Source organism: Pelodiscus sinensis, chromosome 20 (assembly GCF_049634645.1).
Source record: "Pelodiscus sinensis isolate JC-2024 chromosome 20, ASM4963464v1, whole genome shotgun sequence".
Classification (NCBI taxonomy): domain Eukaryota; kingdom Metazoa; phylum Chordata; order Testudines; family Trionychidae; genus Pelodiscus; species Pelodiscus sinensis.
The window spans coordinates 27,344,739-27,358,412 of NC_134730.1; the positions used below are offsets into that span (position 1 = coordinate 27,344,739).

Below are 13,674 nucleotides of genomic sequence, written 5' to 3' on the forward strand. Positions count from 1 at the left end.
CTGTCAGGGCTGGCGTGGGGCAGGTAGAGGAACAGCCTTGCTGCAGCAGGAGTGGACGGCAAGGAGACCGGGCACAATTCAGCCCCAGATGGGTCCATCTGCAGGGAGGAGAGTCCTCGGCCGTGCCACACGGATGTGCTGCCCTGTCGAGCACCAGCCTGGGCGGTCAGTGTCACAAACCGCCTACGGTCTTCCCACCTCAAACCCTGACCTCACCATAGTGTGCAGAGAAAGCGAGGCACGCATGGCCCTTGTCATAGTGTGCGGGGAAAGGGAGGCACGCATGGCCCTTGTCATAGTGTGCGGGGAAAGGGAGGCACGCATGGCCCTTGTCATAGTGTGCGGGGAAAGGGAGGCACGCATGGCCCTTGTCATAGTGTGCGGGGAAAGGGAGGCACGCATGGCCCTCGTCATAGTGTGCGGGGAAAGCGAGGCACGCATGGCCCTTGTCATAGGCTACGTCTACATTGGCAAGATTTCAAAAACTTGCTGCCTGTCTACACTGGCGGGGAGTTCTTGTGCAAGAACACTGACGTTCTATTGTGTGAAATCAGGGCTTCTTGTGCAAGAACTATGATGCTCCCACTCAGGAATAAGCCCTCTTGCGCAAAAGGCCAGTGTAGACGGGCAACATGAATTTCTTGCGCAAGAAAGCCCGATGGTTAAAATGGCCATAGGCGCTTTCTTGCACAAGAGAGCGTCTACACTGGCACGGGTGCTCTTGCGCAAAAGCACATGCCAGTGTAGATGCTCTCTTGCGCAAATACTTTAACGCAAACTCATGCGTTAAAAGTATTTACGCAAAATCTTGCCAATGTAGACGTAACCATAGTGCACAGGGAAACTGAGGCACACATGGCCCTTGTCATAGTGTGCGGGGAAACCGAGGCATGCATGGCCCTTGTCATAGTGTGCAGGGAAACCGAGGCATGCATGGCCCTTGCCATAGTGTGCGTGGGGAAACCGAGGCACGCATGTCCCTTGCCATAGTGTGCGTGGGGAAACCGAGGCACGCATGGCCCTTGTCATAGTGCGTGGGGAAACTGAGGCACGCATGGTCCACAAGTCACCCAGCAAGCCTGCAGCAAGACCCAGGAGTCCTGAGTCTTAGCTGGAGGCCTTGGCACCTGGCCAGCCTGCTGTGTGCTGGGGAACAAGCCGTGCAGCAAGCGGACACGGCCTCTCCCGGCTGTAGCTATGGGTGCAGCACGCGGGTGCCAGTCTCCCCTCGCCAGCAGCGGGGCCCGGGGCAGGGGCCAGGCAAGGTCCTGCAGCCTCTGCTAGCCCGGCCAAGCTGCTGGGCGCAGACTGCCACCTGCAGGGGACGCGTTGCTATTGCAGGGCAGGATGCAGGCCAGGACTGGGATGGGGGCGGAGGGTGTGAAGAAATGAGAAGGGGGCTGGGGGGATTTCCACTCGCTTCCCTGCTGTTTATTCCCTTTGGCCCAAGGCGCAGACGTGCCCGAACAAAGGCCAGGAGCAGCAGCCCCCCCAGCCACGGCCAGGGCCCACGCTGCATGTGCCCAGCGAGGGAGGGGGACGGACCGTGGGCTGCTCCACGGCTTCAGGAGCGCAGGCTGCGCCTCTCAGAGCGAGCTCCCCCACTCCCCCCCCGGAGTGTGGCCAACTCAGCACAGCTGGGCGTAGAGGCCTTTCCTCCCGTGCCCGCCTGCAAGGTGGCAGGGCCTGCGAGGGACGGGGGGGAGGGAAGTGAGCTGCCCCCTCCCGTCACAGGCCACGGCGCCGGCAGGAAGGGGGCAGGGCAGCGTTCGGGGGCTGCTGCAGCACGTTGCGCCAGGCTGGCTGTGGCCGGTGCTTGGCGAACCGCCCCGGCGCCCCACACGCTGCGGGAGGGGCTGCGAGATCCTGCGCGTCCTTGTGACGGTCGGACTGATGGAGGCGCAGCGGGTGGCATCTCTCCTCACATCAGCTCTCCGCCTCCACCCGGGCTCGGCAGCTCGTCCCCCGGGAGGTGGCTCCGAGGCGCCCGTTGCTGGGCGCGTTTCTTTCTGTCCCTGTAGGCCTGGATGACCCTCTGCCGCTCCTCCTCCACAATGCGCTGGCGGGCCAGGGACACGGGCGCAGCCTTGCGGGCAGGAGCCGAGCGGCCGGGAGCCAGGAGGGGCGTCAGCAGGAGCTGCCGAGGACCAGCCTGTGCAAATGGAAAGAGACCCGCTGGGACGCAACCTGTGAAGCTGTGACGGAGTGGGGGGGGGGGGCTGTCTGCTCTTAAACCCAGTGGGGTACGGGGGGGGCCTTGCTGGCTGCTGGGCTTGGGCAGTGGGTGACCTCCACTGGTGGCTGTTTGTAGCACAGCTCAGCAGGGCAGGGGATGAGTCACTAGGCAAGGGGCTCCCAACCTGTCTGACCGGTCGCCTCCCAGGGAGAGAGACAAAGGGAGGAAGGCGGAGACCAACCTGTCTGGGGGGCAGGGCTGGAAGAGAGTCAGTTTCTGTCTGGAATCATGGAGGAAGCAGCCTAAGCAAGGGGGCTGGGATTTAGGGGCCCAGTCTCCCCCATCTCAAGGGGGCTGAGGCATCCCAGGCCTGCCCTGGAACCAGATTCCATCTGTGCTGTATCCTGGAGAAGCAATAAACTCGCTCTGTTCTACTGGCTGGCGGAGTCTGTTCATGCAGGAGATGGGGAAACCCGACGCGCCGTCACAGGGCCCCCTGTCTCTACTCCCACAAACTCTTCCTGAGCCCTAGAGGCCTCACGGTGCCACGTGGCTTTCGTCCTTCTGAAGACCCGACTTCAAATCCCCGGGCAGGGCACAGGCAAGAGCGTGGGAACCCCCATCCTGCACGTTCGGCTCAGAGCCGGGCTGAGCGGGAGCGGCGGGGCTGGGGCTGAAATGAGACGGGAGTAGCAGCTTTACCTTCTCTTTCGCGACCCCCTTTCTGGGCTTCACCGTAAGCGCTGGCGGCTGCATGGCGACCTCCCCAAACTGCACCGGGTCTGAAACAGGGATGTGAAGTCCCAGTTAATCCGTGAACTGATTAAGCAGCTCCTGCAGACCCGGGGCTGCTCATGGGTACTGGTTAACCGGTACCCAGTAACTATCACCTGGTAAAGGTGATCTTACCGGGTAACCAGTTACCTGTTCACATCCCTAGTGTGAAAGGAAGGCACAGAGGAGGAAGCAAACATTGCTGGAGATCTGAGGTGGTGCAAGCCAGCAGGCACACTCACCAGCTCAAAGCTCTCTAAGGATCCTACTTAAGCAGTGAATGCTGCTGGAATGCAGCTGCCTCTGGGGAGAGCCGCTTTGAGCAGCGCTGCGGAACAGCGGACGGAAGCAAGATCCCAAGCCCAACAAGGCAAGTAGGCAGGAGGAAGCTCCATCAGCAAAGTACTGGCCAGGGCCCCGCAGCGTGCAGAGCAGGCCCCAGGAAAATGAGGAGCCAAGGGAGCAAGAGAACTTGGGGACCAAACTTCAGGTAACCCAAACCTTCTCTCCTCTTCTCCCCCGGAGCCAAGGCAGGGGATCTGCAGGGCTCCGTGTCCCAGCCCCGTGCCCAGAGCCAGCACAGTCCCACCTTTCTGTACCCAACTCCTACCTTGGAACAAGGCCTTCTCCAGCATGGCCACTTTCTTCTCTTCTTTCTTCCTCCGCATCTTCGCCAGGCGTTTGTTCTGAAACCTACACGAAGCGGAGCCGGGTGGGTCAGAGGGCAGGGAGGGCTCGCTAATAAGAGGATGCCAGGTGCTGGGGGGAGGGGGAGGAAGGCTGCTAACTCCCTGATTAGAACAGACCAGTCTGCAGGACTTAATCCAGGCTGCCAACTGCCAGGGCGGTGTGGGTATGGGTGGCGTCTCACTGCTCGTATGTGCCCCACCGGACATAGCGTGGGCCCCAGCTTCTTAACTTGACAGTACCCCTTTAAGAGCTGAGAAGTCCGCACCCCCCCCAAGCTGCTCCCCCTCCAGCTGGGAATGCACAGGCTGCCCTCCCTCCAGAGGTATGTCTGCACTGGTGCGTTCTTGCACAGGTACCGTTTTGCACAAGAGTTCTTGCGTTGAAGTACTTGGGCAAGAGAGCGTCCGCGTTGGCCACGGCGCATCCTCGGAGCCGTGGGCTTTTGGGCAAGAGAGCGTCCGCGTTGGCCACGGCGCATCCTCGGAGCCGTGGGCTTTTGGGCAAGAGCGTCCGCGTTGGCCACGGCGCATCCTCGGAGCCGTGGGCTTTTGGGCAAGAGAGCGTCCGCGTTGGCCACGGCACATCCTCGGAGCCGTGGGCTTTTGGGCAAGAGCGTCCGCGTTGGCCACGGCGCATCCTCGGAGCCGTGGGCTTTTGGGCAAGAGAGCGTCCGCGTTGGCCACGGCGCATCCTCGGAGCTGTGGGCTTTTGGGCAAGAGAGCGTCCGCGTTGGCCATGGCGCATCCTCGGAGCCGTGCGCTTTTGCGCAAGAGAGCGTCCGCGTTGGCCATGGCGCATCCTCGGAGCCGTGGGCTTTTGCGCAAGAGAGCGTCCACACTGGCCACGGCGCATCCTCGGAGCCGTGGGCTTTTGGGCAAGAGAGCGTCCTCACTGGCCACGGCGCATCCTCGGAGCCGTGCGCTTTTGCACAAGAGAGCGTCCACATTGGCCACGGCGCATCCTCGGAGCCGTGCGCTTTTGCACAAGAGAGCATCTACATTGGCGGGATGCTCTTGCGCAAAAGCATGAGCCTGGAACTACTTGGTAGAGCGCAAAAGGGCACCAGGACTTTCCGGGGGCGGGGGCTGGAGCTCCTTTGAGACACATGCTTAAAGGGATCTCCCCGGACAGCCGTTTCTCTCCTGCCGCGAGCTATCGCACCTCTGGCAGGGACTGACAGCCCTAGCGGTTTCCAGGTGTGGTTGGCCTCTGCCTTCTTGGACACCTCAGCTTGTGCTTTAGTGCCTTTTGGCCATTTTTTGCCTGCCATGGAGCCAGGAGTGGCCTTGTGCCTGCTCTGGCCCCTTCTGGCCATCTTGGAGCACCTGCAGCTGCTGCTCCATGCTGCTGCCGGACTCCTCCTCAAGGACCCCGAGATGAAGGTCGCTCTGGACTCCCTCACCAAGGAGGCGGTGGTGTCCGTGACATCCCCACCCCACCGTGGAGAGGCCCTCGTGGAGATTGGACACCAGCACCGACTGGTGGGACCGGCTGGTCCTGGGGCGATGGGACGACCAGCAATGGCTCCGGAACGTTTGAATGCGAAAGCGGACGTTCCTGGAGCGGTGTGCCTGGCTCGCCCTGCGCCCCAGAGACGCACCACCCGGCTGCAGGCACCCATCCCCGTCGACGAGAGGGTCGCCATCGCACTCTGGAAGCTGGCCACCCCGGACAGCTACCGATCAGTGGCACACCAGTTCAGGAGGGGCAGATCCACCGTCGGGATGCAGGTAAGTCCGGGGACGGTGGGGGGTGCTGCACTCCATGCCCGGGGGAAGGGAAGATGCCAGGCTGGAGGGACGGGGAGAGTGGCTGTGCCCCATCACCCAGGGGTTTGGGTCATCCCTCCCTCGCACAGGCCTGCTGGGGGGGGCGCCATGGGGCGAGGGGGCCCTGATGTGAGGACAGAGGGCATCACGGGGGGGTGGGCACCCCCCAAGGGAGCATGCACTCACCCTGCCTTATGTGATGTGTTCCCATGTTTCTGTGCACCCTTCTGCAAGTCGTCCACGCCATCAACTATGTCCTGCTCCAGCAAAGCATCTGCCTGTGGGACGTGGACGCAACCGTGGCCGGCTTTGCTGCCCTGGGGCTCCCCAACTGCGGGGGAGCCCCGGATGCGACCCACATCCCCATCCGTGCCCCGGAGCAGCGAGCGGCCCATTTCATCAGCCGCAAGGGGTACTTCTCCATCGTGTCCGCATTCCGCCGACGGGGTCATGGAGGGCCTCCTCGTCGGCCCAGAGGTCCGGCAGGACCTCGATCTCGGCTGGGGACCAGGACGGGGCGTGCCTCTTTGTGCCCCTCGGGCCTCCTGTGCGGAGGGTGCGGGTTGCTGGTGGCCCCCCTGGAGCAGCCATCCCGGTGGTGCCAGCAGCAGCAGCAAGGCAGAGAGCTGGGTGGCAGAGGTGTTGCTATCACCACGTGGCCCCTGCAGGCTGTGCGCGCCTTTCAGGGGGCTCGGGTTACCAGGAAGTCTGGAGCTGCCTGCGCGTACGGAGCGTCCAGGCGGCCACTTGGCTTCTTTCCTGTTTGGACGGTTCTTGCGCCAAATCTCTTGGCTGCCTGTCTACACTGACCTCTTGCGCAAGAGGGCTTCTTCCTGAGCGGGAGCGTCAGAGCTCTCATGCAAGAAGCCGATTTTCTACAGTACGTCACTTTCCTTGTGCAAGAACGCACCAGTGAAGAGACAGCCCGGGAGCACAATACCAGCTGCTGGATGGTGGTGACGCGTCCTACCCCCCGGAGGAATAGCTCCTGGTCTGGCCCCAGGGGGACGGGAGGACAGGACTCTGCCGGGGTTGGTTTCGGTTAGTTGCATCCTCCCACCACCCCACAATGCAGCTCAGCACCAAAGGGATAAGCAAAGATTTACAAAGGCAACAGCTGATCTTGGCCAACGGCAGCCACTAGGAGCCGTGACTGGCCCCCACCTGGCAACCTCAGCGCCTTCCCCATGCCCCACACCTACTCCTTCTTCTTCTGTGACTTCTCCGGGACCGGCTCCTCCTTCTCAGGCTCGCGCTGCAGCTGGTTTTGGGTGAGAAACAGGACGCGCTGGGTCTCCTGCTCCATGCGCCGGATGTAGGCCTGCTCCCCCTCTCGCTTCCGCCGCTTGAACGTGGGCACGGGAATGTCACCCGGGGCTGCGGGCTTCTCTTTGCTCCCTGTAGCTAAGATCACAGCAGCACTCGCCAGAGGAGGGAAGAGAGCCGTGAGCTCTACCCGTGCTCAGGCAGAACCACTCCCAGGGACGGAGGCTCTCGCTAGGGTGTCTGCACAGTACCCCTGCATTGGAAGCCCACCCAGAACCTGACTCTTCTGAGGGTTAGTCAGTTCCCCAGCCTCATGCAGTCGCTCGGCAGCCTCAGAACCCAGCAGATTCCAGGAGACTGAACAGGCGGGTACATTGGCATCCCCTCCCCTCCCCTCCTTCACCCCGTTCTTCTAGCCTGAGATGAGTGAGACTTTGCTATAGTGGCAGTACCGGACAGCTGAGAGTCTGACCAACAGCAAGAGGCAAACAGAGGTAGATCCAGGAGTGCTGGACCCTGATTTTCTCCCACCTGTGTCAGAGCCCGAGACGACCGTCAACTGGCAAAGGTTCCCTGTAAGCTGAGCACTTGGGCAGCTGCCCACAGGAGATTGCTGCCCAAGCGATTAGCAGAGCACGGCAGCGTGCGTTTACCAGGTGACGCTTACTGGGTACAAGTTAACTGGTACCCTGGAGCAACCCCCCCTTGTCTGCAGCCTGCCATGGATGGAGGGTTGTTCCAGCCCCTCGGGGAAGCAGGAGCCAGTCCCCTGTGCGCAGTGGGGCCAGGAGCAAAAGCCAATTCCCATGTGCGTGCGGCTGCTGGCTGCCATCCGAGGGAGCGGGATCCCGCTTAGTCTGAGGTAACTGATTAACCAGGATTTTACATCCCTAGTTTCTAGGGTTGGTGCTAGCCGCACATGCACAGGGCACATAAGTTGGAAGGAACACCTTGTGGCTGATTACGCCAGAGCTGCCTCCTACAGGGGCTCTGACGCAGCTAATGCTGGCCACCTCTGGAACCAGAACTGGGGGGACGTGCAGTCTGATCCCCTAGAGCGGGGTCAGGGCCTATCTGCAGCGAAGCCAACATAGGTGTAAACAGGCAGGCTACGTCTAGACTGGCATGAATTTCCGAAAATGCTTTTAACGGAAAAGTTTTCCGTTAAAAGCATTTTCGGAAAAGAGCATCTAGATTGGCAGGATGCTTTTCCACAAAAGCACTTTGTGCGGAAAAGCATCCGTGGCCAATCTAGACGTAGTTTTCCGCAAAAAAGCCCCGATCGCCATTTTCGTGATTGGGGCTTTTTTGCGGAAAACAATACTATGCTGTCTACACCGGCCCTTTCGCGCAAAAGTCTTTCGGAAAAAGACTTTTGCCCGAACGGGAGCAGCATAGTATTTCCGGAAAAGCACTGATGATTTTACAGGAGATCGTCAGTGCTTTTCCGGAAATACAAGCAGCCAGTGTAGACAGCTGATAAGTTTTTCCGCAAAATCCGCCAGTCTAGACACAGCCGCAAAGTCTGGGTGCGGTGGGATCTCAGATAAGTGAATAAAGGAGGCTGGTCTTTACCTGCTTTCCTTCTCTTCCTGCTCTTGGGGTTCTTCATCTCCTCTCTGCTCTTCATGAGCTCCCGAAGCCGATAGGGGATCTCCTGCTCATGAAGGTGTTTGGGTTTGGAGTTAGTTTTCTTCTTCTCTTGGCTAAACACAGAGGCAGAAAGAGATCAGAAGCCGGGCTCAAGGGCCGGGAGTGGGACAGAACTCAGAGAGGTGCTGAATTCGCTGTGGCAGCAAGGACAGTCTGGAAAATGGGAGGCAGAGTGTGAGCTGAGAAACTGGCCAGGGAGCGGGGTTTGTCTACCTCTCTGCCTCGCTGTGCCCAGGGGAGTGAGGTCGTGTGTTTTAGGGGAGCAGTTTTTATTGGAGAAACAGCCACTCTTGAGCTTCAGGAGCTGGTCAGTAGGTTTAAAAACAAACCCAAGTATTTCTTCACACAGCGCACAGTCAACCTGGGCAACTCTTTGCCACAGGATGTTGTGAAGACCAAGACTATAACAGGGTTCAAAAAAGAACCATAGCAGGAGCGACGGCTATTACACATAGGGGAAGGCATTGCCTTCCCAAACTGCCAGTCTGGCCCCCTCCAGACTCTACCGGGGCCGGGGAGGTTGGGGGCCACGCACTGCCTGCTCTCCCTGTGCTCCAGGGCCAGGGAGGGGGCCCTAGCTCTCATGGGCATGGAGCCTTGCCTCCGCCAGCCCTACCTTCACCCACTGCCCATGCACTAGATACATTCATGGAAGATAGGACAATTAATGCTTTGGAGCTAGGCTGGGCAGGAGTGGTGGCCTTAGCCTCTGTTTGTGAGGGGAGAATCACTTGGGCTATGTCTACACTGGCAGCTTCTTCTGCAGGAACATCTTGCACGCTGCCATGTGCGGGCTGTGCTTTTGCACAAGAGCATCCCTGGCAGCATGGACACTCTCTTGCGCAAGAAAGCGCCGATGTCCATTTTAGCCATCGGGCTTGCTTGCGCAAGCAACCCCTGCGGCGCGTCCACACTGCCCTCTTGCGCCAGAGGGCTGACACCCGCTAGAAAAGAGCGTAGCTCTTGCACAAGAAGCCCCCTCTTACCGCGCCGTACCGTAAAACTGGCGCAAGAGCGGGGGGGCCGTGTGGACGCGCTGGGGAAGAACAGCTGTTCTTGCGCCATAACCCGCCAGTGTAGACATAGCCTCGCCTAGACCCTGTTCTGGTCCCCCCCCCCCGGGGCGCTGGCCACTGCGGGCAGACGGGACCCTGGGTCTGTCCAGGCTCCTGCTCGGCGCGGCTCGTGTGCTCCGGCCTGGGACGCAGGGAGCTTGTCCCCTGCCCCCGGCTCTGCCAGCGGCTCTCGCCCTGCCCGGGGCCCGGCGGGGGGGGGGTGGTGTCTGGGGCGCGAGCCAGGCTCGGCCCCCCCAGCGCTGACACGGGAGGGAGGGGCCAGACGCCGCGGTGAGAGGCGCAGCAGAGCGGGCCACGCACCTGCCCTTGCGCGGCTCTCCCCGCACAGCGCGGCGGGAGGCGGGCGGCGGCGGCCGCTTGCCCATGCCACACACGTGCGGCTCCCCGCGGCTCCACTTCCGGCTGACCTCTGACCCTTCGGAGCCTCGCCCTCCCGGGCGTCCACTCCTATTGGTTCGCCTTCCTCCGCCCCCCAAAGCCCCGCCCCCTGCGCAACTATTGGTTCGCCGGCGAGGCGATCCGACGCGCCTATTGGCTGAGGAAGCGGCCGCTCGGGCCGGGGGCGGGGCTGGTTGTCAGGGCGCTGGGATGTTACTGCGGGCGGCGGCCCGGGGCCTGGTGGGGCGGAGAGCGGCGGCGCGTCCCCAGGTGAGCGGGGGGGGTGGTTGTGGGGGAGGGGCTGGGGTCGGAGCGGGGGGGGTGTGGTTGTGGGGGAGGGGCTGGGGTCGGAGCGGGGGGGGTGTGGTTGTGGGGGAGGGGCTGGGGTCGGAGCGGGGGGGGCTGGTTGTGGGGGAGGGGGCTGGGGTCGGAGCGGGGGGGGGTGTGGTTGTGGGGGAGGGGGCTGGGGTCGGAGCGGGGGGGGGTGTGGTTGTGGGGGAGGGGCTGGGGTCGGAGCGGGGGGGGGTGTGGTTGTGGGGGAGGGGCTGGGGTCGGAGCGGGGGGGGGCTGGTTGTGGGGGAGGGGCTGGGGTCGGAGCGGGGGGGGGGCTGGTTGTGGGGGAGGGGCTGGGGTCGGAGCGGGGGGGGGCTGGTTGTGGGGGAGGGGGCTGGGGTCGGAGCGGGGGGGGGCTGGTTGTGGGGGAGGGGCTGGGGTCGGAGCGGGGGGGCGGTGGTTGTGGGGGAGGGGGCTGGGGTCGGAGCGGGGGGGCGGTGGTTGTGGGGGAGGGGGCTGGGGTCGGAGCGGGGGGGTTGTGGGGGTCTGTGTTGCAGGTGGCTGGCGTGTTGGTGGGGGGGCTGCTGGGAGGCGGGGCTGTTCAGAGACGGAGGCATCCCATGTCTGTGTTTGGACCATCTCCTCCATACCCAATACGGGGTTGTTGAGTGCGCTGGCTGGACCCAGTCCTGCCTTCTGTCGCTTCCCTTCCTCCCTGCGCCTGAGCCTCCCCCGCGGCGATGTGAGTGAGGATGCCAGCCTTGCCCCATGCTCCACTAGCTCTGCGTGGGTAGGCCCCATAGCCCATCAGAGCAATGGAGCAGAGCCCGTGGTGTGTGAGAGTTCGACGCCTCTTGTAAGCTTGTTATTAATTGCCAGGCACATCTACAACGCTTCAGGTGCACCGAGTGCTGGCGACTGCTGAGGCGGGGGCTTGCTTTCTGGAAGGGGCTCCCACGCAGAGACCGCCCAAAAAGCTGCTTTTGCTGCCTTCAGAGGCTTTCTGTGGATATGACAAAGGCCAGTTTCAGCCACCGTTCAGACACCCGAGGAGATGGTTCTCAGACTGATCCCCAGCAGAGCGCCGGAGAGCCCTGCGTGACAGGGAGCTCGGAAACTTTGAAGGACACAGAGCCCCCCTTTTCCAAGCCCCCAACACTCCTTCCCCCCACTAACTGCTGTATGAGCGGCTGCCACAATTGCGTTTGGATTGCGTACGTAGAGGAGCTGCAGAAACACTATCAGGACGGGGGGGAACAGGCCTTGGCAGCTGTGGAAAAGCACATAGAAGATGAGAACATTAAAATGATTTTAAAGATGGAAATCCGGTTCCGCATGAAGAAGGACTGATGTGTGCAGCGTACGCTGCTGGTTCTTGCCATGGGTCCTCTCCTCCCATGGTACGTCAGACCTCAAAGAGCCAGAGCCTGTATTTATTCATTGTCCCTGTTTAACACGATGTGTCCGTCTCTTTTTAAATTTGGTTCTGGGTCACTAGACCCCAGCGTGACTGCCAGTTGGGAATGGATTACAGTTATTTATTGAGAGGTGTTACAGTGCTTGGCGTGAATTGGGAGAGAATAAATTCATACCTGTGTGCTTAAAAATGTGACTGTTTTCTAGGCCGTGTCTCCATTCTGGGCATATGCGGCACCTACCATTACCCGACCCATATCTTGGGCTCCTAACTGCCACTACTTCCCGGCGTGTGTCATGCTTAACCCAGAGGAGTCACTTCTAATACATGCTGCTGCCACAGTATTTGTTTAGCATCTAGTTGGGCATCCCAAAGGGGACTAAGAAGTCAGCTGGAGCCCAATGCCCTTAGCCCCCTTTGAAACTCCTGATATTGACTAGATAAATATTCCTCTCGCCCCCAGTGTATGGGCAGCTCTGCTCCCTTTTGGAGCCACAGTGCTGCTTCCTCACCCGGACGTGCCTTGTATGTCTCTGCAGAGTGACTGTAACATTCCCTGGGAGGGCCTGGAAGCCTTTTTCCAATTGCCCTGTGTGCTGTGTCTTTCTAAGCCTGTTGGCAGCTTTGGCATGGGGGGGGTGCATGTGGTGGTCAGGTTTTGTACATCAGCCCCCTAGACTAGGTGAGCTGTAGGAACCCAGAGGAGGTGCTGGGGTTTGCTGGCCTACCCCCTCATCCTGCAGAGGAAGTGGCTTTTCCCCATGCCAGTGGGATGGATGTGCTGTATTCACTGTGGGTACCTGTCCTTGCACAACCATAACCAAGCAACCATGCCCACCTACTGCTGTGCTGCCCGTTCTGGTTCACACTAGAAGGCTGCAGTTGGCTTTTGACACTCCAGCCTAGTCAGGGGCAAAGCACCAGGTCCAAGCTGAGCCTGTGGATTTTACATTTTGTTCTTTACTGAATTTGCTCCCTTGCCTGTTTGGTAGCAGCTGTTGACGGAGGTTCCGTTGCATGAAAATAGGATTTCTGTTCTCCTCCCCCAAAGGAAGAGGGAAGAGGAAACTTGGTCTGCAGAGATGTCTGTGTCCATCTCAGGCACACATCTGTCCCCTCCTCTCTTCTCAGACATTATCACTGTGGTAGAGCTGAGGGAAGGGGGCAGGCACAGGGTATAATTCAGCTGCTGAATGTTGTGGCATCAGCCACGCTGCATGGCTGCGTAAAGGGGAAAAAGGTCCCTCATGGCAGTTTTGACCCAGAGATCTCCCCTTAAAGCACCAGCTGAGTCCAGTGCATTTGCCTGTGTGGCTCTGAATTGCGAGCTCAGAATTGTGAGCATGTGTTTCCCTGAGGGGTGGAGGTTCCTTGCTTGCTAGAAAGATCGATCAACAGCACAAAGCAACTTTGGGGATTTTTACCATCAAAATTGCAGCTCAGTTAATGCAGCGCTGCCGTGCTGGACCCTGTGGCCGTGCGATTGGGTGCTGGGCGCTCTCACCGAGAGCAGGGTGGGGCCTGCAGTGAAAACCCAGGTAGGGTAAGAGTTCCCTGCCCTGTAGTGGCGTATAGGGGCTGCGGTGGAATTTGTCCCATGTTCTTTGAGCATTTTCCTTCCAATTTGTAAGGGTTATAAAAACGGCCGTAGTAGATCAGGCCAAAGGTCTGTCTAGCCCAGTATCCTGTCTGCCGACAGTGGCCAATGCCAGGTGCCCCAGAGGGAATGAACAGAACAGGGAATCAACTGATCCTTCCTCTGTCGCCCATTTCCAGACTGACAAACAGAGGCTAGGGACGCCATTTCTATCCATTCTAGCTAATAAGTATTGATGAACCTGTCCTCCATTAATTTATCTTGCTCTTTTTTTGAACCTTGTTACAGTCCTGATCTTCACAACATCCTCTGGCAAGGAGTTCCACAGGTTGGCTGTCTGTTGTGTGAAGAAATACTTCCTTTGGTTTGTTTTAAACGTGCTACCTATTAATTCCACTTGGTGACTCCTAGTTCTTCTGGGAACAAGTAAATAACTTTGCCTTATTCACTTTCTCCATATCTGTCATTTTATAGACCTCTAGCACAGGGGTGGCCGAGTTGCATGCGCCTCTTCCCCTCCTGAAAGTGCGGCTCGCGAAGCCGCCCCTGCGTCCCTAGAAACGGCTCCCAGTGCTCACCAGGGCAGGGGAGCCGTCCGGTGCGGT

The 13,674-nt window shown here is 60.1% G+C and overlaps 2 protein-coding genes across 2 annotated transcripts; one reads left to right on the top strand and one right to left on the bottom strand.

The window, feature by feature from the left end:
* Positions 1 to 344: 344 nt before the first annotated feature.
* On the bottom strand, positions 345 to 9,858 carry CCDC137 (coiled-coil domain containing 137). Its single transcript, XM_075904049.1, has 6 exons — positions 9,705 to 9,858; positions 8,251 to 8,381; positions 6,612 to 6,813; positions 3,561 to 3,643; positions 2,879 to 2,958; positions 345 to 2,152 (listed from the first exon to the last, which is right to left on the bottom strand). Exons 1-6 carry the CDS (start codon positions 9,767 to 9,769, stop codon positions 1,922 to 1,924), a joined length of 792 nt encoding a protein of 263 aa, XP_075760164.1. The 5' UTR covers positions 9,770 to 9,858; the 3' UTR covers positions 345 to 1,921.
* A 37-nt stretch (positions 9,859 to 9,895) lies between these two features.
* On the top strand, positions 9,896 to 11,664 carry OXLD1 (oxidoreductase like domain containing 1). Its single transcript, XM_075904050.1, has 2 exons — positions 9,896 to 10,052; positions 10,935 to 11,664. The coding sequence occupies exons 1-2, from the start codon at positions 9,993 to 9,995 to the stop codon at positions 11,403 to 11,405; spliced, it is 531 nt and encodes a 176-aa protein (XP_075760165.1). The 5' UTR covers positions 9,896 to 9,992; the 3' UTR covers positions 11,406 to 11,664.
* Positions 11,665 to 13,674: the final 2,010 nt, after the last annotated feature.